The sequence below is a fragment of the Nestor notabilis genome, unplaced genomic scaffold (assembly GCF_000696875.1).
Source record: "Nestor notabilis isolate BGI_N333 unplaced genomic scaffold, ASM69687v1 scaffold6266, whole genome shotgun sequence".
Taxonomy (NCBI): Eukaryota; Metazoa; Chordata; class Aves; order Psittaciformes; family Psittacidae; genus Nestor; species Nestor notabilis.
Genome location: NW_009932264.1, coordinates 15,959 through 39,608, shown reverse-complemented (window position 1 = coordinate 39,608; position 23,650 = coordinate 15,959). Strand labels below are relative to the sequence as shown.

General features: G+C 37.6%; 1 protein-coding gene across 1 annotated transcript in view; it reads right to left on the bottom strand.

Annotated features, from left to right (window-relative positions):
* HELZ (helicase with zinc finger) overlaps positions 1-23,445 on the bottom strand; it is a 67,668-nt gene extending 44,223 nt beyond the window's left edge. Inside the window, exons 1-11 of the mRNA XM_010016302.1 lie at positions 23,216-23,445; positions 21,361-21,397; positions 17,890-18,014; positions 15,432-15,488; positions 14,578-14,626; positions 14,083-14,158; positions 11,002-11,200; positions 9,793-9,900; positions 9,175-9,472; positions 5,735-6,002; positions 1,108-1,441 (exon numbers count right to left, since the gene is read on the bottom strand). Coding sequence (XP_010014604.1) covers positions 1,108-1,441; positions 5,735-6,002; positions 9,175-9,472; positions 9,793-9,900; positions 11,002-11,200; positions 14,083-14,158; positions 14,578-14,626; positions 15,432-15,488; positions 17,890-18,014; positions 21,361-21,397; positions 23,216-23,425 — 1,761 coding nt within the window. The 5' untranslated portion in view covers positions 23,426-23,445. The remainder of the gene's footprint in view (positions 1-1,107; positions 1,442-5,734; positions 6,003-9,174; positions 9,473-9,792; positions 9,901-11,001; positions 11,201-14,082; positions 14,159-14,577; positions 14,627-15,431; positions 15,489-17,889; positions 18,015-21,360; positions 21,398-23,215) is intronic.
* Between the last annotated feature and the right edge of the window lie 205 nt (positions 23,446-23,650).

Genomic DNA, 23,650 nt, shown 5'->3' with positions numbered 1-23,650 from the left:
GGAAGCAAAAGCCATGGAGGCAAGTATTATCATTCTGAAACACAAGACATATATAATAAAGCTAAATAAATTTATCCACCTTCCTTGTGCCTCCACCTACCAACCCTCACCATCTCCATCAAGGAAGTACTGTAAGTTAAAGACTTTTCCACTGAAGGACAATATTCCCTTGTTCCAATATAGGCACAGAAAGCAGCACAAGGCCCAGTTGTAACATCAAGAAACCTTATTAAAAATTAATCTCACCTCAGGCCTAGGAACAAACAATGGAATCCACAATGACACAAACATAAAGACTGAGAAGATACAAAATAAAGAGTCCAAGATGCGAGTTATCAAAGCTGGCTATGTCAAGAGCAGCAGAGATTTTTGGTTTGGTTTTGCTGGCTTTGGGGTTAATGTTTGGTTTTTGTGGGGTTTGTTTGTTTGTTGATAAAAAACACAGAAATAGAAAACTCCCTCCTTTGACTTCATTAAGAAAAGGCTCCTGAGGCCTCTGGTGAAAATAGCAATGACAGACACAATGATGGAAGCCACATCAGAGAGAATAAGCCAAAGTCCAGGCAGCAGAAGTAAGCAATATATTCAGTGCATTTAGATGAGAGGGGAGAGGCTGGGCAGGTCTGGTGGGAGAAAGCCCATGAACTACCCACAAACACCTACCTGCAGGAAAATGAAAATAAGATAAAGCTTTCCTTTGTGAGTCCACGGAGGGCTCTGTATTTGAACCACAGATGTAAAACCATGTCCAAGATAACTTAAAAATCAAACACTGAAAACCATGAGAGATACAAGCAAAAACCGGCAAGCATGCCTAATATCTCAGAAGAATTTTGCCAAATTAAATACAATAAAACATATTTTTACACTATCACAGTTCTAAAATAGTATTTTCAAATAGTAAAACTCATATATACAAACCACACATATATATGTGTATATTTATGTATAGACAGATTTCACCTATATGAAATTCTGTCCTCTGCATTCTGTGTATGATGATAACAAAATTCCTTTTCGTTATCTTCAAGCAATTGTTTTGGGTGGAGCCAAAACAGCCACAAAGCAAACAGTTCCCACACCAAAAGCACTTCCACTCAGACTTACCTGCATTTCACAATCTGCCCGAAGATTAAGTTCTTCGCAGCATTCCCTGGATACCCTCAAGAAGATATAATCTTTTGTTTTCTCTTCAATAGCTGCTTCATAAACCTTCTCTTTGGTTCCTTGGGTCTGTGCTGACTTCTCTTTAGTGACAGGCAATAAATAAACAGCATTGACTTTGGTCATCACCAGCCGTCCAGCCAAAGTATCTTCCGAAAGCGTTTCAGTGAGCTTAAAGCGGCCAAAAAGTTGTCCATTTTGGGCGTACTTTGCACCTCCAGAAACACCAGTGAGCATGAAGCTTGCTACGATCTGCAATTGCACTTTTATGTTGAACCTAAGTAAGAAAGCATCAAGTCAGTGCAGAAAAGTCCTCTCGCATGCAGAAATTTCATGCATTCAGACTGAAGACTCAATGCTTTACATCCTGAATGTGTAACTTCTAAACACGAAGTACAGCAAAACCGGCCCTCCCTAAGTATGTAACTGTCCAATATTCACACATTTTCCTTTTGCTTATAGCCTATAAAACATAGATTTAAAAGAATTAACATCCTTGAAGCTTACAAAAAGAACCCTCACAAGAAAGAATCAAAATACTAGATAGCATCTGAGACCAAAAGAAGTTCAGGGTGAAATTGAGTTGCTGTGCATGTCCCAAAGCAGGCAATTTCTATTTAAATAGTTTGTAAGCTTATGTTAGGTATTCAAGGAGAGATACGCAAGCAAAGAGCAGAGTAAGATTCCTACTTATTACACTTATCTCTTCCAGGCTGCACACCACAGAGGGTAATCTACATCTCAAAAAGTAAACAGTATTATTATACCTATAATACAGAGGGATTGATTAAAACTTCTGGGAAAAAAGACAAAATCAGAATGTATTCACTATGAGAAAATTTCATCTGGAATCAGGGAATAGCATCAGAGGCTCAGCCATATAAAGCATCTATCCACAGAATTCCTACTAGCAGCAAGTTCCTCCTGCAAGCAGAGATGTAACAAGTTCATTCTTAGAAGCCACACGCAGAACACATTGGAGTGACTTATTCACACACTTTATTGACCTCTCCCCAATACACAGCAATCTCCTCCTAGAGTGCTGGGGTTTGTTTTAAACAGATTGCTTCAACCTGGTGTTAGAAGAAAAGGGGAAAAAAGTCTGGCACACCAATCATATTCAGTTATCTTGTCAGTAACTTGTTCCTGAATTTGCAACAAATTATAGGGGGAAAAAAAAGTGAAAACAAAAGGTCTTCAGAAATGATTTGAGCTCACTTGGTAATTAAAGATCTGCCAAACCAAAGCTATTGTTTTCCTATCTGGCAAATCATGAGTGTTGCACAAAAACTGCAAGTTTGCCCCCTCGTGGTACTTGCTTCTCTACAGAATATGGGCAGTAAATCAAATCCGAATTTCACACTCCTCCACTCAAAAAGCAAGAGATGTTTCTTACTGAGCATGGATTTGTTCAGTCCATCACTAACCACAGATGTTACCGCACAAGCTACAGTTAAAGCAATCACTCGAAAGCACGTACTTCACTAGAATTAAAGGTAACCCAATTTCCACACGTGCTTAAACAAACCCCAAAACTAAACAAATGCAAGCTTTCTTCTATACAAGCACTGCACTATTCCAAAGGAGCTATCAGCAAGTGAACAACATCTAAACCAGCTCATATCTCATTCAGATGATAGTTAAAATACTATATGAAATGTTTAACCCAGAAACCAAGAGCTTGGCATTATTACTAAGACACAATCACTTGCTATTGCGAATTGATTTTGTTAAGGCTTTCCTGAAGTTGAATTCCTCTGCTTCTGAATATGAATCAGCTTGTTCTCAAAGTCAGATTCGTAAACACGTGCTGGAACACAGTATTACCACCATTCTGAGACAAGGCACAAGTCAGTGCCTTTATAAATGACTGAACTGACTCTGCTGTGCTAAAGGGAGTCTAAGGTTTAGAGAGTAAAAAGCAATTTCCAGTGAGCAAGCTGACACCTTCTGGCAAACTGTTAAACTACAAAATCCTCTAAGAATTAGATTTTAAAAACAAATCACAAGTTGCTTTTTTCATCCATTCCTCACCCCTATTTTACTGGTTTATACAAACAAAAAGCAAGCAATAAATTCCCCGAAGGCAGAAAAACCCATTTTGAATAAAGCCCCATATTACACTTTCTTAAAAGTACATCCAACACATGTGATCTCACATTTACACATGTAGAGTTCAGACAGGGTGTGCAGTCTGACACCTACCTACGTACTGATAAATATAAGATGCAGTAATGACAAAAGCAAATTTATTTTCCATCAAAGCCAGTATTTTCTGTTTTCACAGCCTTTAGGCTAAATCTGCTCTGTAATTTTGCATGGAAAGAGCTATATGTCACCTCACACACTCTTCAATGTTCATTCAAGAAAATACACATAAAGTTCTAGCCACTCATCAATTACATGTTGTTTTTCTTTTGAATGTGCAAGAGAGAACGGAAGAGCTTTAAAACCATCACCAGATGTATGTAGGGCAACACTTTGCAAAGCAGTATCAAGATCAGAACATTGTTTTGCTTTTCCTTGTAGAGTATGCTTGCAATTGGAAATAAGACAGCAGTGGCTCCCTTATAACTCTGTTTCGTAATGTACTGATGTGCAGTAATTTTTATAAACACCTCTTGAAATAATAGAATAACCATGATTCCGAAGTAAAGCTCTCTGAGACTATGCAGAATGAACTCCCTTATCACTGAGTTTAAGACTTTTAAAGCCACTGCAACCTTCATCCCATGATTTTCAGTTGTTCCACTCAGCTGATCCCACATAAAGGCTGAGAAACTGTTTTCCTGGAAAGTGAGAGATCATCAACATTCTTCAAACCCAACAGTGCACTCCAGTGTGAACCGCAGACACTCGTATTATTCCAGTCTCATCATAAGAGGCCACGTTGACAACCCTACTTACTACTGTTACAATACACATCCACAAACCCATCAGAGAGCAGCAGCTCATCCACGTTTTCACTCGTGGCACAACTTCAGAGGTACCACAACCCACCTGCCTTTCTATTTCTGGGCCTGTTTCTAGGCTTGCAACCCTGATTTCTAGGCTTGCAACCCTGACACTTCACTAGAGAATATCAAGTGTGTGATCTTAGCCGCAGAGGATCAGAAGAGTGTGCTAGTTTGAGCCTTGTTGCAATAAAGTGGGTCAGCTACAAGATCAAAAGAGTATTTCTGTCATCAACACCATCAAAACAGAAGATTACAAGAACATTATTCAAACTTACTTTTATTAATCTACTAGGCAGAAAAAGAAGAGCAATAACTTATCACTGCACCAAATTGTCCAAAGGGGAAGTATTACACACAGAGGATACATTTGTTTTTCTTTCATTTCTACAAGCTCACTACTTTTTGGTTTCCTATGAGGCATGAGTGTAATTCTCAGTGTGAACATTCACTCAGTAAATATATTGTTTACTTTTTTATCATATTTCATAATGCTTCCTTTAAACCCACTTTTGTTTTAAAAAGCCTTAGAGAAGTCAACTTGATTATAAATATGTATGATGGAGAACATTTCTGTATGCTGAAAACAGTGTTCAAGCATGATTCCTCCATATGTTAGATTCCAGCAGAGTGCAGCAGCAATGAAAGATATGAAGAAAAATAGTTCAAATATACTGCCCTTCATCTGAGACAAAAAAGAAGCTGAACCATTTTTCTGCTTTAAAAGTATTAGAAATACAACTACTCATAGTATTTTCTTCCTAAATTCTAGAGGAGTGATTCAGCTGAATCTCTGTAGCTCCATGAGTGGTTTGTCTCAGAGACATTTCCAATTTGGGACTCAGGTCATGGATAGAGCTAAGTCTGCTACTGAATTAGGTTAAAAGGAAGTTACACCTTTTGACTGTCCATTCTGAGTAGTGCAACACTTCAAAACTCTTTTGTACCACGTGAATGCAGGCAAAATTTTGAACCACAAATATCAAACTACAGAAAAGAGGCCTCGTGAGAGTCTATACATGGGAAATTCACATCTTTTTCCTAACTCTGCATTTGTTCGTGCAGCTAATCCAGTTGGGTACAATGTACATAATACCTAAAGACAGAACACCACAAATGATGTATACTATGTGCCTTTTATTAGAAACTTTGATTCAGAAGCTCAGTTTCAGCCTATTTAGAGAATAAATATAACGAAGTCAGCTGCCATATCATCGTAAGATCAGAGCTTGAGCCACTCACAATTCAACCCTTTACACAAAGATTCTGTATATTTCTTTGCTGTAACCTACTTTCACCAAGGAACAAATATATGGCTCTTATTATTAATATATTTTTGTACAGAGCCAAAAAAACCTCTAAACAAAAATAATTATTATCCAGACATTAACAAAACATTGTACAATAGCTGTTTAGTGCCTCCATAGAGGCACTGATACATACTATTTGTTTCAAATCAGTTATTATTTCCAGGCTCAGACTCAAATTCATTTCAAAGAAACAGGAAGACTCAGTATCTTAATCAAGCATGTAGGTTTAATGAAAAAAGTTGCCATTCTCACTTCAATAGGACACCAAGAAATAGCAAAGAAATATGTCATAAAGGTATCACTTACTTGCTAACTTCCTTATACTGTGCTATTTCCTCAATATAAAGGAGGTCATGGAGCCGTGACTGATAGTTGGTCTTGGTCAATGATTTGTCCAGGACAGATTGTGTAAATAGCTGGTCAGCAGACAGAGGGATTTGGTATCTGGTAAGAAGGCTCTTCTCCAATTCAGTAGTTTCATTAGGCTCAAATTCTACAATAGTCTTAGAAGTAGAATCCCAACGCTTAGCTGTGGTTAGTAGCTGTTGCCGTGCATGCATCAGGTATTCAAGATCTAGATGTAGACACATAACAGGGAAAGGAAGTAAGTTCAAACTCCATTTGTGTTTGGGTTTTATTTAAAAAAACAGTAAGCTCTACTGAAAATAATCCCATTACAGATAATGAACTAAATGGAGGTAAGAGTCTCCTCTGCCTACAACAGCTTTAGTAAGTTCATTGTTAGTACTTACTACCCCTACTTTTCAGGTGTATACAGAGAGCAAACACGCTCTCAAACAATACCATCAAGTATTCTATAGATAAGAAATCTAATTAATACTGACAAACCCAGAAAGCACTTTTATTTTAACAATCACGAGCAACTTTGAAGGACTTCGCATCACAATATGCTTTCAAAGCCTAACTGCAACATCACCTCACTTCAAAAATATCAAGGAGTGAAGAACCTTACAATATATACTATAAAATTTAGAAGGTAATAAAAACCAGTTGATAGCTGATCAGGTATCATTAAATCTGCAAGACTGTGAAAGCCTTTAAATTCTGCAGACAGCTTCATTATCCAGCTAAAGTGAGTTTTTGCTAGGCTAAACTTTGGAAATGTAGCCTAACATGACATAAAGTTAGAAAAATAAAGGGAAAATAATTGTTTAGTATATGCTCATTTCAGAGACCGCACAGCTTACATGAGAAGCAGACAACCAAGCATTGTCTACAGCCACACGAAATATATCCATTAACACCACAAAAACACTATGACAACAGTGCATCAGTTAACAAAATTGCAGTTAAATTGCAGAGCTGAAAATATTTGGCATTTATAGAGAAGCTATGATATCTTAATGTATTATGTCTGAATAAGATTTAAGATGGGTATCCAGGATATCACACCAACGCTGAAAAATGTGCAAGAAAGACATTTTCAAATTCAAATTAGATACTTAACATCATCTTGGCTGTCTTTATTCTAAGTAGAAGGAAACCAGCTTTTTAGCCAAAGAAATCTCAGTTCAGCTTGACTACAGGAATGTAGCTTATTTTACTAATCTCATGTGTTCACCAACAAGCCACATTTAAATATCTACCTCGAGCCTGAACCATATTAGTCGCATGGCAAGAGAAAGTCCATGTTTGTGTGGTTTCTGTGTTTAAAATCATTTCAGCGTAACTGATTTCTCTCATACTAACCATACCTCAGATCAAAAAGCTCAGTAATTACGCTGGGATGGAGTCCTTGTTTGCTGGAAAGACAGCCATTTAATTCCCAGCACTTGAGAGGCTTCCACTGGAAGCCTGACACAAACAGTTCCTGGCACGGATTGTGCATACCGTGACCCTTTCTTAAAGAGCATTTTGTGCATTCTCAGTGCACAGAAAGCTTCTCTTAGCTCTTTTTTTCCCCCCTAGCAAATAAAGATTTCAAAATGCATAAAGGAATTTCCTCCATTAAAATATTTTAACTTTGACCTTTCTTTCCTATTCAGGTAACTAGACAGGACCCTGAATTACATGAAAATATAGAGACTTCTTTTTCTGTTTGAAAAGCCCTTCCATGAGATCCCAATTCATATATACTAAGAGAAACAATGGAATTGGACAGGCATCCAGCAGTTACCCCTTTCACTTGCCTGCTTACACTCTTAGATTAGCTTAGCAAAAAGCCCAAGATATTCTCCTTACATTTATCTGTATAGCACCTAGGACTCTTTTCATTTGAAGTAAGATTAGTAAGAACCTGCTTGAGGACTTCAGTATCCCTCTGCACACAGACAAGCAATACATGAAAAGGAAGTATCAGTAGCTAATACTAGAGAGTGCTATCTCAACTTCATCTACCACTTTCACATGGACTTGGACTATTCCTCATATTGCTTTGGTTAGTAATTTAAACCAACAAGGACTCGGACCATAGATTGGTTTGACAGTAACTCTGACTTTGCAAGTAAGTTATGGCTTGGTTCTCTTGATCTTAAACAGGTTTACAATAAAAGGACATGTGTTCTCCACAAACTCAATGTCTTTGGAAGCCTGTCAGCTGTGGTTACCCACATCTTTAAATGGAGATCATATAATAGCTCCCGAAAAGACCACAGCCTTGCTTCCAAGCAGTTTCTCATCCGCAATGCAATGTCCTCTGCTTCAAGACACATTACAGCTTGTACGGTCTTCCTGCTCTTGGCTACAAGTACTTGGGTCATCTGAAAGATCAGTTCATGATCTCTGGTATTTGCTATTTATAGTTTCTTTCTGTTAATGTTGCAAATGTTAGCCTGTAACTGAAAATAAACACCAGGAACAGAAAACCGCTGTTTTCTTAGTTACATCTTTTTTCTTTCTTTTTCCTGCTTAGACCCCAGTGCTACAATTCTGTTTCTTTTGTGTTTTTATCTCTCAATATCTCATTAAAAACTACCACACTATCCCACCCCCTTGCTTGCTGCCAAGTGACACAGTGACCTATATTTAGCTCTCTTCATCTTTTAACCATAAATCAAAGTGCTTCCTTCTTTTTTGCACCTCTTCAAAGATCTTTCAATTTACTGACATCTTCCTGATAATAGAGTTATTTCAGGTTTGAACTGAGAGACACTCATCACTTTCATAAACAGAATACAACCCTTACAGTAACATGTTGTTAATTTATTTTTTCTTCTTGGAGCACATGCAAAAATATATTTACACTTCCTTTACATTTTCAACATTCATGTCAACAGCAATTCATTGAGTCACAAGTCTACACTTTGCCTCTTGCTTTTGACAACCCTAGTGGGGTATCACAAGGGGAGGAAAATAACCAAACAAAAACCCCACACACAAATAGTCTGCTTTAACTAATGAATGAATTACCAAGTGTACTCTTATACAGAAAAACTTCAATTCTCTAGTGACCTTTTTCTGTATTTTTAATGTTTTCATCAGTACAAGAACGATTATAAAGCCATAAACATACTTGAACTTCCACTGCTGCCTTCAGACATATACCAAACCAGATATTCCCAGCATTTTGTCAAGATTTAGGAGCCATAAGTCATATTCCAGTCATTGCCGTACTTAAACCCTCTGAAGGTTTTGTCTACTATCTGTATTTATATACACGATGAACATAACATACAGTAAAAGACATTCATTAGCTGTTAATAGAGAAGCTGTTCTGCCCAGAACTGTGAAAAAGAAGATAGCATGAAATATTTCCACTATTCCAAATAAAATTTTTAATACATTACCTTCAGTTGAAGCAGCATCAATCATTACTCGTTGCATGAGGACTGGTTCTAATCCAAAGTCAAACACAACAGTTTGGCGAAAAGTTCCAAAGATTTCTGTGTTAAATGCTATACTGACTTTGTATATATAATGATCTATTCCATTCTGGACCATCTTTCCTCCTATCCATTCCTGACAGTTTTCTGGAACTTCTTGTGATACCTGGGTAGTGCTGTCTCCAGCAGATATTGCAACGATACTAAAATGTGGGCGATGGGCATCATACAGCAATGCCACTCGATACAGCATTCTTGCAGGCTAGAATAAAAAATGCAGAGGTTGAAATGACAATACATTGGAAAACTGAAATTATTTCAGGACTATCTTCACTTGCAATCAGGTAATGAGAGCTTATAAGAACTTCAGATTCTCAGAGCAGATACAAGTCCTGCCTGCTTTCCAGAAATCTGGCCAGTCGACACATGATCACCAGCGTTGCTGGGAAGACAGAGAGAAGGATGGTGCTAGGAAGTTTCTCTATTTTAAGAAGAATTATGCAATTGGAATCTTAATCACAAAGTTTATGGGTTGCATTCCAGTTATTACAGACTCACTTTCAAAAGATTAGTTAGTCCTACCTTGCAAGTGAGAGCAAATGTCCACGTCTGATGAGACTTTTTGGTTGTGACAGTTACCGATAGCTCAGGATTATGTTCTACTCTCACTCCTTCTACACATTCACTAAGCTAGATTAAAACAAAAGAAGATAATGTTAAACTTCTACAGGCAGTATTAAAATAAAAACATTCAGGGAAAGGCAGTAATTTTTAACACGAAGTGAAAAAGATGGTTTCCTAAATTATGCAGGATTGATACAAGTCCTGTGAAGCGACTTTCATATTAATGAAAGTTAAGAGCTAATTCAGAGAAACAAGCAAGCCAAATATGCCAGATCATACTCTGTAAGTGAAGAATACAACCATTTAAGGACAATTAACTGCAGGACTTGACTTTCAAAAACTAGCTTAATTGTAAATGTGTAAAGTAGGATATGATTTGAGTTGGAAAGAAGGATCTGATACAACCAAGCCCAAAGACTGCATTTCCAGAAGATCCCAGATCTCATCAATGAGACATCAATGAGACTACTAGAGACACCAGGAAATTAGAACCAGGCTTTATACTCATTAATGCACTCTGCAGAAAGTTCACTCTTCCCAGATTTTAATCAACAATAGATGGACTGAAAACTCCTTCGGGTCACTGGCAAGTAGAGCTGGTTGAATGCCACAAAAACTTTCTTTAGTATTCCAAACAGCTGCTAAGTTTGATCATATCCATACCCCACACTCTGGTATACAAACTGTTTTGAATGTTTGGGGGATTGGCTGTTCTACATACAAGTGCCTGCAGCTGCAGGCAAAGAAAAGGAGCTACGCACAAGCAAGAGTATTCTCCGCTAAGTCATGAAAGCTTTGCCATTTATTGTTCCCCATTTTAATGTTCTGTCATCTAGTCAAGGAACAGGAACAATACCATGAGACTTGGCTGACCCACCCCGCACTGGGAAGAGTAAATATGCAAAATGAATGAGCTGCAATTAACCTACAAGCTGTAATTCACAAACACTACTGAATTCCTGAAAAGAATGAGTACACTTGCAAATATCAGCTTAAGCCTCTGGTATCTTTGCAAAAAGACATAGGGCAGGATGGAGAAGGGAGCAAACTGGTTGGACAATCTCTTGGTAGGAAGAAATTCAACCAGCTCTGATATTAAGGGCCAAAACCAGGCTCATCTGTTAGTTTTAAATATAAGCACATAGGGAAGCAGTATATTTTCCTTACCACTTTCTCAGGAGATAACGAATTCATCCATTTCTCAATCAAGGTTTCCATATAACTGCCCGAACACTGTTTGTTTTCCTTCTGCTGTTTTAATCTGATCAAGCGGGAAGCGTATCGTTTCTGCCATTCTGTCAGCTCTTCCTGGGAATGTGCTGAAGTACACTGTGCACCGTACCTGCAGATCCCCTGCTCTAAAAATCTACATAAAAGAGGGAACATGATTATGCCTTGAACTTTTTGGTCTCCAATTAAAAAACAAAGAAAATAACCAAAATTATACTTTTCAAGCTTCCTTAAGTCTCTCTCCCAGAACTGAAGGCAGTTTAATCCAAGTGAACTAATTTGGAAATACATACATGCACCCAGCATTCTGAAAGAGGCAGCAGCCCCTCATACTGTGAAGCCTGGAAAAGTATACCAGATTTCTTTCAAACATCGGGGGACAAAAGTCTTCTTAAGACACTTCCAGCTTCAAAGAGGAAAAACTCAAGTGTACAGCAATTAACACAATGAGATCCTCAACTATCCCTGAAATGACTAGACTGTGTATTAATATGAATAAAACACTGTTCATCAGGTGCAAAGGGAAGATAGAGCATGATTTCCTCCAACAGTTACATTATTAGCTGATAAATACTCATTCAGCAGTTTTTCCTAGAACAACAGTGACATCACATGGTCCTTTCTACTAAATACACCTATTCAGACATCACCTCTCAAGGAAAAGGTTTAATCCACTCCTCTGCAAAAGAGTGTATTGGACCAAAAGGATCTGTTTTTGCAGAGGTTAAGGATTCGTTCAAATATTACATTTTTAATTTAATGGCATGTGCTAATGCATCATTCCAAGCACCTGTACACATTTAAGCATTCCAGTTCTCCGGATTTATTGCACGTCTGGGCAAATGCCTCTACAACTTGGGAAGTGTTTTTGTAATTAAACTTTGTATTAAAATAATAAAACAGCAGTAGTTGCACCTTCAGCATTCTTCAAAACTGAAGCTCTTAAACAGATGACAAAATGAAGAATAAAATAGGAGGGGTAAGTTCTGATGGTACTAAGAAAGCATTGGATATATAGAATAAGTATCAGGCCAGGATCTGGTTATTTGTTTTGCATAAGGAGACTATAAAGAGTTAATTTAAGCATCATGTTTATCACAAATAAAGCCAGGCAGGATGGCCTCTGTCAGGATATTAAGTTTATAGAAATTTTGTAGACATAGCTGTATTTGAATTTCATGTGGGTATCTATGTATATAATTACATTAAGAATCATTTCTTACAGAGACGAGTTACCATACAAAAAGAAAGGATGCACCAAGACTAGATACACAAAGCAAGTCAAGACCCCGCATCACTGATGAAGACAGCAGAAGGTGATCAGTGAGTGAATAACCTCTCCATAGTAAATGCATTATGTAATGTAACATGAATTACAATGTGAACTTTGAGCTATGCGACAAAACCAAGTAACACCTGACTACGACACGAAAACCTTGCGGCAGAAGTACCTGGATATCTAGGCCACCCTTGTACCAGTGGTTGTAATTTGGCACACGCTTTTCCTTTAAGAATTATTTAAGTATTTAAAGGTCTGTGTGCCCAAACTGTAACTAAAACAAGCACGATTTATACCATGATGTTACTAAAGGCATTCTAAAGCTGGATTCCTTACTCTGAATTAATTTTTTTTCTTGGCAGTCATTTTCAATATTTTGATTGTAAATTTTCCAATTCACCACTGCATTAGAATGCTAAAGTACAATTATGATTTCCATGGCCCAAAGTAAAGAGAGTGCATGCATAAAAAAAATTGCTGACCCGTTCTTACTAGCTATATACCAGACTGAAAATCAAGTAGCTTTCCTTACCATTATTTAAAAGGAAGGCATGTTACCTGAAAATTTGTCATCATTATGCAAGTTTTCCACATTCTCATTGTTCGTATTTTTAACAGGCACTATTTTTTCCTCATTTTTAGTTTCTTATTTAAGACCTCCTGCAATTCCACCACTTCATTATCTAGAATAAATATTCTGTACTCCTATGGCCTTATGGCACACAGGGGGAAAACAAACCACAGCTTCAAAATTCCTACTCAGTCCTGTGACTGCCTCCTCATAAGGAACTACAGTCTTTAGTCCATTGTCAAAATGATACTGTTCACATGGAATTGCTGAGTAAGGCACATCCTTCTCACTGCAAGGGTTAACAGCGTGCATAAAGCTAATTACAGATTCAGTGGAAAAATGTTTCAGAGCAAGGGCTGGAAACATGGTATAGAAGTTACTGAACAGAAACATGGTATAGACGTTACTCGAGACAATCCTCAGGAGCCAAAAATTGTAAATATCTGCTCTTTCAAAATTGCTGAATATGAACCAGATATGATAAAAGCCAGGAAGAGATGCCAACATTTAACATCCCTAGAAAAGCGTGCCAAAAAATAGCCCAAATTCAGTGATTCAGTCGTGTCATTTAAAAACCAGGTCAGATTCCTGCTGATGATTCTAAAATAACTCATTTGCATCAGTTATATATATTGCAGAATCAAGTGCATACTGATGGTTCCTCCCCAGATATATTAATACAGTTTTATGCAAATATTGCTGATTAACAACACAAACTGCAGGCAATATTGACTAGACAACTGAAAAAGACAAGGAAGAGAAACTCCAATACAAGCCACTGGATCCTGAGCGCAGCAATTCTGTGTATTTCAGCTTATGCAGAATGGAAATAATGAGACCTGGAGGAAAATTCTGCAAACACTTTTTTCATCTGGAGAGAAGGCACATCTATCAACAAAGCCTATTTATTTTATCACAAATTAGAAAAGGTAGAGGAAGAAGACACGTGCTGTCCTGTCACTAGAAAAATTGCCCTCAAACCACTCTCTTCCATTTCATAAACTGAAGCACTTCCAGATAAACTTCCAAAAAAATCTGTGCACACATCAACTCTTGTTCTAACAAGTACCTTCATTTTCCTGACCTCTTAATCATTCTGTCAGCAGCTAAACAACAGACAAAATGTTGTGGTCCCTTGGAGAATGGTGATATAAAGCAATGCCTTTACCTTTTACATAGCGTATATTCTTCACTGCTTGTGACTCCCCGGGGTGGAGGGCGGAAGTGCCAGCCATCCCGGGACCCTGCAGAGGAGGCAAGACTTTGGTTACTTCTCTAATTGCCAGCTATTTCCAAGTCAGATAGTAACTGTTCAGGGAACTGTATCTCTAAACATCAACCCAAAGTGTATTTGTACACAAGGCAAAATTATCCACCAACAATTAACTTCCAATCCTAACAAATTCATGTAGACAAAGGACATGAAGGCAAGTTTCTAACAACTTGCAGAATAGAGCAGGCTGTGATACAGCACTTCGACCAATAAATAGGAACTTTGCCTGCAAATTCAGTCAGTGATTAGGTAATTTTACCTCTATCCCTGGGGCCTATCATGATGGTCAAGCCCCCTATTGCTTTTTGACTACTATGCAGTGCTGAGTATTCAGCAGAATCCAAGTCTTCTCATTACAAAATGTAGTAGCTTTAGAACTGATTTACATACCTTCTTCTAAATCTTCTACATGATATCCTGATGGTACTTTACCAGCTGCCTACAATTATATAAAAAAACCCACAGTTATAAAGGAACACACAACAATTTCATCAACAAGAACTGCTCTGGCTTATTTCCTCTCAAAATGTGTTTCAGAACAACCAATACAAAAATACTAATCAGAAGTCTGAAATCACTTTCAGTCATAAACACAAATTTCATATTAACCTAATTGGATTGCAGCCACTGATAAAAGGAATGCTGACAGGAACACCAAGTCTACTCATTGTTGGATGAAAATCTGAGAGATTTTTAGAAGTCCAAATTCCATCCTGTGATTGTTTCGATGTGGACTGCAGTGAAGCTTTGAAAAGGCCAAAAGTCTGAACTGTATTAAGATGTCTTTCAGCTTTGAATCTACACTAAAAATAAAGCTCATATCAATGACAAAGCATGGGGAGGGGGAGCAAAGTGGCAACTTAATCAGTAGAAATGACAGATTAACCTCTAATACAAAAAAAGGTGACTGAGAGACCATTGATATTTGTCATGGTTATTACTTCAGAATCATTTCCAACATAGAAAAATACAATAAATAAGTAAATAAAGAAGATCTAAATGCTTTGAATTCTTTCTATTGCTACTTTAAGAAAGTCAACAACCTATCAGCGACTTTCTCTATTTTCTCATATATCATGCAAGACTGTGATGAAGCCTCCTGGATAGGTAGGTGGTAAAGTCCAACAGACCAGTGGAAACACTGATGTTTGAACCAGTATGTTCACAGTGAGCCTGGATCTCCTGGGGCTTTCAGCTCTTTCAGGTACTGCTCATTATTTTTCCACTAATATGCTGATTATTACCTCTGTTTCAGCAAGAAGTGTTTTCAGTCGTGTCAGATCTTTAGTTACCATCCCGTTCTGGGGGAAGAAAGAACATTAATCCTTCAAACACAAACCTTCACATGCATTAAACCACAGCAACTACGTTCATTTCCCCCCACACCATGACCAAGGAGAAGGGCAAGAAGGAAAAACGAGTTTGACTTAGAAAGCACCATTTTAAATGACCTACTATATAACACTGAGCAAACATCAGAATGAATTACTGCCCAGAACCAGCATTAGACTTAGAGCAAGTATCAATACAGGACAGTGCAGGAGAGCGGTGTGGTTAGAACAACTTTGGAGAACAGAAAAATATCTTATGAAATTTAGCTGCCACTCAAGACAAATATTAATAGCTACAATATGTATTGATTGCTACCCTGCAGAGCAGTACTCTACATGCAGAGTAGCCATGGACAAGGTCTCAGGAGATCTGTCATCAGCTTGGCTGCTGGCCTGCTGGGTGACCTTACGCAGGTCACTTCACCTCTCCATGCCCCAGTTTCCAATCTGCAAAATGGGGACAGTGATACTGGCTGTCTTCACAGAGCACTTTGTAAGCTACTACTGAAAAGCACTATACGTGAACCATATACTATGATTACTGAAAGACTTTGGCTATGAAGTAATATAATAAACTTTCACTGCAGTTGCATTGATGGATTCCTTTCTTCTTACGGACCTACTTTAGAAATTACTAATTTCTACAGTTTCATAACTCTTTCTGCTCTGATATAGACTATGTAATCATCAGAGTTTTCACTAAAAAGCAAGGATTAGCCATGTAACTAAAAATAACTGCATATTCAAGGACATCTGAAGTAAAAATCCTTCAGAATTGATTTATCTGAAATATGTAGCTAAATGTAATGATTTCACACTCATGTAAGCCAAAATTTTGATTAAAGGAAGCCAGACCTGTGGTTTTTATTTCAATCATCTCTTACAGAAACTTGATTAAATGCTAGCACATTTGTTAGACTTCTCCACATTTCGATTGTGCTACTGAGCAGTAGAAATTACTCTTTGCTGAGAACTTACACACTTGACAATTCTCACACTTAGGCTTTTCTCAAACTGATTTTTCACTTCTTCATCAGAAGGCTGCAAATTCAGCTTAAACATATTAGAGGATAGAGTCACTGGGGAGGAAACTGGATGGATTCCAACTCTTCAGTAAGTTAATTTCAAAACTGACTTTCATTTCTTGTCTCATACAATGGCAGAAGTCAGTAAATCAGTTGCTACTGATTTAATATTCCTACTGAAACAACTGTGTCTAACAACCTAAAGCTTGTAAAAACCACTCGAACTCTGTTTTGGGACAATACTCTGGAATTAGAGACTAAGTTAACTTTATTTGCACAAGAGCTCAAAACAAGGGCACTACACACTTCCTGTGATACGGAGCTTCTGGCTATTTTACTGATTTTTCCTGCAGGCAAGTTTCTTTTGACCTCACCAGGAATTTTTCAATGAAGCATTTTTTCATTAGAAAACATGAGCTAAACAAAGTAAAAGCCTTTTTCTTTATGTAAAAACAGCCAATGGCAGGGGGGAAGGGAATTCAGGATACATACCAGACAGACAAACAGAACTGCCTCTCAGAAACAACCTCCTGATTAAGTTAAGCACCAAGATGTAGGAGACATGATCCAATTTCAAGGTAACAGGCTCTCCTACCACAGTTTCTGATGTCACTTAGACATTCCTCATGGTCTGACCAGAGGAATGCTCTTGTCTGTGCCATGACCACACTTCTGGGTTTAGCATCACCAGCAGTTCCTGGTGACAAACTGCATGTTATTTAATCTAGATTACAGAAATAAAAAGGACAATATCCTCTGAAGACTTATATATGCCCCTAATTTTTCCCACATGAGTATTCACATATGAGTCACAACAGTTACTCACATGAATGGGGTTAAAAGCATCTTTACAAGTTTTGACAGCTGAAGGGTAAAATAGAAGCTTTGAACTCAAACCTTTATCTTCATCTGGAAATACATAGGTTTGGGGTTTTTTTCTGAGAAGCTTTTCATGCTCTCTTACAACTTATCATGTGCTAGTTATTTAAAAGTCCTATCAATCATTTTTCTGCTTTAAACCAAATGGTGTCAGGTGCAATTTTAACAAAGTTTGAGATTTACATTATTCTAGTCAATCCCATAAATATGCAAATTCTTTTGTATTCCCTGAGGATTCAGGCCAGCAACAAAAAAAACCTTTTCAAAATCAGAACATCTCTAAAACACTGGTAATGCAACAACCGAGGTATTCTTATGAAATAGGTGTGCCCATAAACTTATCTTTGTCTTTTTCATACAATTCATTTTTGTTGCAGCCTTCCAGAAGTTCATTATTACCCACATTTTTAAAAAAGGAAATATAAAACTGCTTTTTAAATTATATAGATTGCAGCAAACCCACTTACCAGTGATTCACCCATCAGTGATTTGGAAAGAACATTAGACACAATTTGCAGCTTCCCTTTAAGATGCATGCAGCAGAGCACTGCACGGAAAGATCCATCTCCCTTGGCCAGCCCCTCTCCCAGCACTGCAACACAAATCAGCAACTATTAGTTTCATCACAGTATACATTTAAATAAACTATATATAGTTTTCCTTCATCTTTAACATGAAAATAAAGTCTGAAACTAGGGTTGATCCACGGCTTCTTGGGAAGACAAGTCTTGGATGTAAAGGATGTACTGCTCTTGTCTAATATTAACTTGAAACTTGTCTCCCACCATCTAAGAAAAGCTGTACAAGCTGTACATGAGCTCAAAAAAGGTTGTCATGTTTACATGCTAAAATAGACAAAAATTAAATATGGGAAGGTTAAATTCAAATATCTGACACAGACACAAAGGACCTCCTCTTCACAGAAAGGGTAAAAAATAAACCGCCACCAACAACCTCTCAGTAACACAAACATGCTCAGGAAGATCCATTCATGCTCACAAAAAAACATGCCCTGTCGTTGCCAAATATAGCTAATGTCCTCGTGGTCAATTCCTGCGACTTTAAAAGGGCTTTTATTCACTTACACTGTAAAGTGCAGGATATAGGAACGATTGTTTGAGTCCAGAAATTTACAGGCACTGTGTAACAGAAAACTCTCCTAATGCTTTCTAGCACTGGATCAGATAGCTGCCAAACAGACACTTTCATTGACACTTCCAACAGTGAAAGGATTTATTTCACGATATAGACGTGCTTCAGACAAGCAGGAATAACACTTAATCATATATATTACCTGTCCAGAAAACGAAATGCCAGAGTGACTAAAAAGCTAGTAAGCTAAGCGTGTGAGTTGAAAAGAAGGCTGGACGGTTGTTTAAAGTTACAGAATTATAATACATATTACTGTTATTGCAAGCAACATCAATGTCCGTGTTTATACTGCTACTCATGCAAACAGCTCCTGTTAGTGCTAACAGGAATTTTACATTCACCGTAACTTCAGGATTACATTTTAGAACAATAAATCAAAACTCCTCACTCCACAGCCGCTCACACCGTTAACACAAAGTGCAAGAAAAAACAGTCCCACAAAACAGTTACATAAAAACAACTCAGCATCTCTTCAAAATGAAATGGTAACTAAATCCTGTTTCTAAAGTTCCTCAAAGATCAGTCTGAATTCACCACTCTGACGATACTGGCCACATTTCCAAAAATAGAGCTTACTTCCCAAATCAGAAGGAGTCGCGCCAGGAATAGCTTGAACATGTCTGACAGTTTGCTATTTTAACCTCAAAGATTGGATGTCCAATTACAATCTTTCATATCATTAACTGCACAGTATCACCAAGCTAAAACATACAGCTGCACATAAAAAGTTACAACACATCAGCCAGTATCTTTGGGTAAAGATTTATGGAATAATTTAATGGATTATAAAGTACCATCATCCCTTGTAATGGGACCAGCAGCACACTGTAAAGAACTTTTATTTCTCCAGCTATTTCAAATGTACTTATCATGCAGGTTAAAATAAAGCACTGTCATAGGTATGCAACATGTCAAGTCTTGTAAAAAGACAGAACAGCAGCTTGAATAAAACTGTCTATTTAAGAAAAAAAGAGTATCAAGGAAGCATGAATATCAGGTAGTCCATACTGAGGCTGTTTCTACCCAGAGATATTTCAAACATAAAACTAAAAGCAAGACCTTTCAGGATCACAAAATGTAGCTACTCTAAACTGTCGGCTGCTGGGCTACAACTCATAACAGCACATCGTAAGGAACCCCATCCAAACAGTTCATACATATAGTCATAAAAATTACAATGTGTCTGTATACAAAAATACACAAACCAACCATTTTCATACACATACATAAATATGACATTAATAAGCTGAAAAACATCCTCAGTTTTAGATCTGGAAAAAATATTTGCAGAATATGCTGGCATGAATTAAGGAAATTAATATTAAACTGGACAATATTCCTTTGTTACCAGTTACATTTGAAAGCTCTTTATTTAATTGGGAAAAAAAAATAAGCAGAGATCAGTGCTGCTCTTCCACCCACTTCTATGCCCATCCAGAGAGAAGAAAAATAGTTAACATGACAGTTTCTTTGAAAGCCTGATAACTGACACATATGCCAAGAAAAAGTTTCACAGATGGATGTCACCGATCTATCCCTATGACAAACCCATCAGACCTCATCAATGAGAATCCTATTCATTAAACAGCATTCTGCCTCCTACCTCCTTTAACCTTCATTCATCTTTCCATGTGTGTGTGTGTCTCACTTTGATTTGCCATCGTGAAAGACAAGTGTGAGGTTAGTCAGAATATTACACCCTTGGCAGAGATCAACAGTTAAAAGAAGCAGCTTCAAATAAAAAAACCTCCAGCCTATTTTAAGCAGGATACTGATTAAGTGACATTCAGCCTTTTTAAATCTGTTGAACACACCTACAAAAGCAAGTTTACTTTTCTTAGTTAGATTTTGTGGGCCTTCACAAGCAGGCTCCAGAGCCCCAAAAATTCCCCAGACTATGACTTGACTATCAATGAAGACAAATGCATTTAAAACAACCAAGCAAGCCACAAAAAAACCCCCACACAACAAAACCCACACAAAACCAGAAAGAACAATTTAAAGATTATCACTGCTAGCACAGGAATGGCAGAATAGTGTATGAGTCTGTGTAACAAAGCTGTGAATTGAGGAAGTTGCCTTTAAAATTCAAGACTAGTTAAGGAACTAAAAATGGAAAGGTGGGATCTACCCACCTTCTCTTTTCAGATCCAACTGATAAGCTCTGTTCCAACGCTTACCAAACTCAGCGAAGAGTTCTCAGTGAGTTTTGAGTCACTTGCATTATACATGGATAATAGAACATTAGGCAGGATGGTTAATTCCTTTAAAAATACCCTGACTGAACAAAGCAGTGAAACATGAAAGGCTCAACTTCAACGTGCCATATGCACATTTGGAAGCTTTAACAAATAGGAATCAATGTAAGTACATCATCTTGATTTCCTCTGAATCAAGTCCCAAAATGCAAACCAAAATATCAACCATGTGCCCAGGAAGAAAGACGGAACCATCAGCTGTCTTTAACTTCACAAGAATCCTAACAATAGCCATTCATCCTACATTTGTATACTAAATTATCCATTAGCCAAATACACCACGGTGCCAAAGACATGCATTTTGAGTTCTGGTACTTCAATATGAGTTACAAAATAGTGAGATCTAAAAAAGAAGAAAAAAAAGAGAAAAAAGTAGGAAAAGTCTTATAAAGCAGACACATAATTTTAACTAGGAAAAAAAACCCCACTGTTAGCAAACTAACAAATCTGGGCATCAGTTTTCAAAATGCAGACAACTGATTGCAATTCATAACACTATGTAATAAAAAAAAAAAGAAATAAGCATACCATGCCTACAGTCTTCATCTGCTTGCCCATATTTTTTCTGAAAGGTAAAACATGAAAAGTTTAAAGATGGCATCATTCCAGTTAGCACAAACAACGACATGCTTGAATTACAAGTGTCTTAAAATGGTTTAGAATCCATTACCTCATCTTTTCCTGGGTGCAACACGTAAAGAACATCAGTCACATGTCAAATATCATGTAATTAATTCTTAGAATGCTGACTTTTTCCTCAGTTTCTCAGCAAATGGACATTTTAAGAGAGGAACATGAATGGGCAAAGGTATATAGAATCATAGAATAGTTAGGGTTGGAAAGGACCTTAAGATCATCTACTTCCAACCCCCCGTGGTTTATATGTGTTTGTAGGTGGCTCACAATACGTAGGAAAAAATAGGAAAACTAAACTTTCTTTTCTAGCCACTGTGATTCTTTTTTTAAACTTGCACCAATCTGGTGCTGTTGAAATCTATGGGTATTTAATTTTACTCTGTCCTGTCAGTGGTGTTTTTAAGTAACTGCTTCATTTAGTAAAACAAGAAAGAAGAAAAAATTGGATTATTTTTATCACTTTTAGGCCTTCACGTACCTGTATAACCCAAGTCTTTAAGAAGAAAGTTTTGATTACAAGTAATTTTCTAAAGCCCCTGAAGACTTACTGCAATAATGTCACTATGATGAACATCCAGATCGGTGCCTCACAGGATTTTCCAAGGCATCAAGGTCAGAAATGTCTTAAATACCGCTCAGCACCTATCTGTATATTGGCCCATGCAAACAATCTTGAGAAGTCAAGTCTGTAGTAACTTCCATTAAAAACAACCACCTTAGTTATTTCTGAATCTCTTCCCTGAGGGAGCTGTAAGATAGGTGACCTCTCAATTTAAGAAGTTTCCCAATTCTTGCATAGTCCAATTCAGCTGTGTATTTGAAATGCTCTTTCACCAGATGGGCAAGATTTATCTTAAAGCTGCCCAGCAAGGTCTTACAACTTGGCCAAACTTTTTCCACTTGGGATGAAACTGTTCATACCCAGTACCTGAAGATTTGGGGTAGACAAGGCCCCTGTAAATCTGTAATAACATTTACAAAACACAAAGTAAGGAAAAAATGTAGGTTCATTAAGCAGGTTGTAGGTTTATTCTTAAGCACTGTAATGTCCTTTCCTTCAAGAAACTGTAAGTCTCTGATGCTTAAAGGAAGGATAGGAATTTGGCAATGGGATCACCTATAATTCAGGGTTAAGCCTCTTACCTTACATTTATAAACCTTTACAAAGACCCCAGTTTTCACACTTCCATTAAAAACCTGCCAGAGCCTAAAAGTTACATCTTTCACTAGACACGCCCTAGTCTAGCAATGGAAGGCTAGTACATGATCAAGTATTAAAAGACTAACTTCACGCCTGTGCAAATGGAGCTAAATTAGGCATGAACTGGCTACCTGAATCCTGGCATTTCTTAACTTTGTTTTTTGAGTATTTAGATTTGCAACCTTAATTTCATGCTCTTTAAAGATACGGCCATTGGTATGTAATTCAGCATAGCTGTACAAACATAATAGCCTAAACCCAGGTATTTTGCCTTCCTGGAATATATTTTTAAATTAAGTATTTTTGTTCATTCTTTTAGAGAACTGTGATTCAGCCCCAAACTACTTAGAGGTACCAGTCCTGAAAAATAAACAGATCAGGGAAAACTACAAGACAGAAGCCTCATATATGCTTTAGCAAGAGGGATTCTGTGGCAAACCAACATGCCAATCACAGGAAAACTCTGAATTTTATTTAAACGTTGACGGTACAAGGTTTTTGATGTTATTTCCAGTTCACTAAATACTATTAAAGAGTCACACTCACAAGTTGTAAAAAGGAAGCAATTCTATACAGAAGAGTCTCGATTTTGATGCGGTCGATTTCTGCCTGGCATGCCTCCGGGAGGTGAGCTGGGGGGTACTGGCTGAGGGAAAGGAGAGCCTCTGTGCAATGCTTCACTGCCACTTCATAATCCTGCTGCTTAAGAGATTCACATGCTTGTTCACATGCCTTCTCTGGTCTTCTGTCTGCCATGACTCAGGGACAGAAATCCTAGAGTGGGGGCAGAGGGGACGATAAAACGTTGGTTAGCTGTATAATGGCAGTGACAACTTGCCAACCAACTTCCATTCCCATCTCAAGGTGCTGTATCACATCCCCTTCGTTTTATGCCACTCGTATTTCCTATCCCAAGCTTTCTCACTAACTAATCTCTTCCCAGTCTTTTCTCCATCACTCCCATCTTTCAGTTTTGATTCT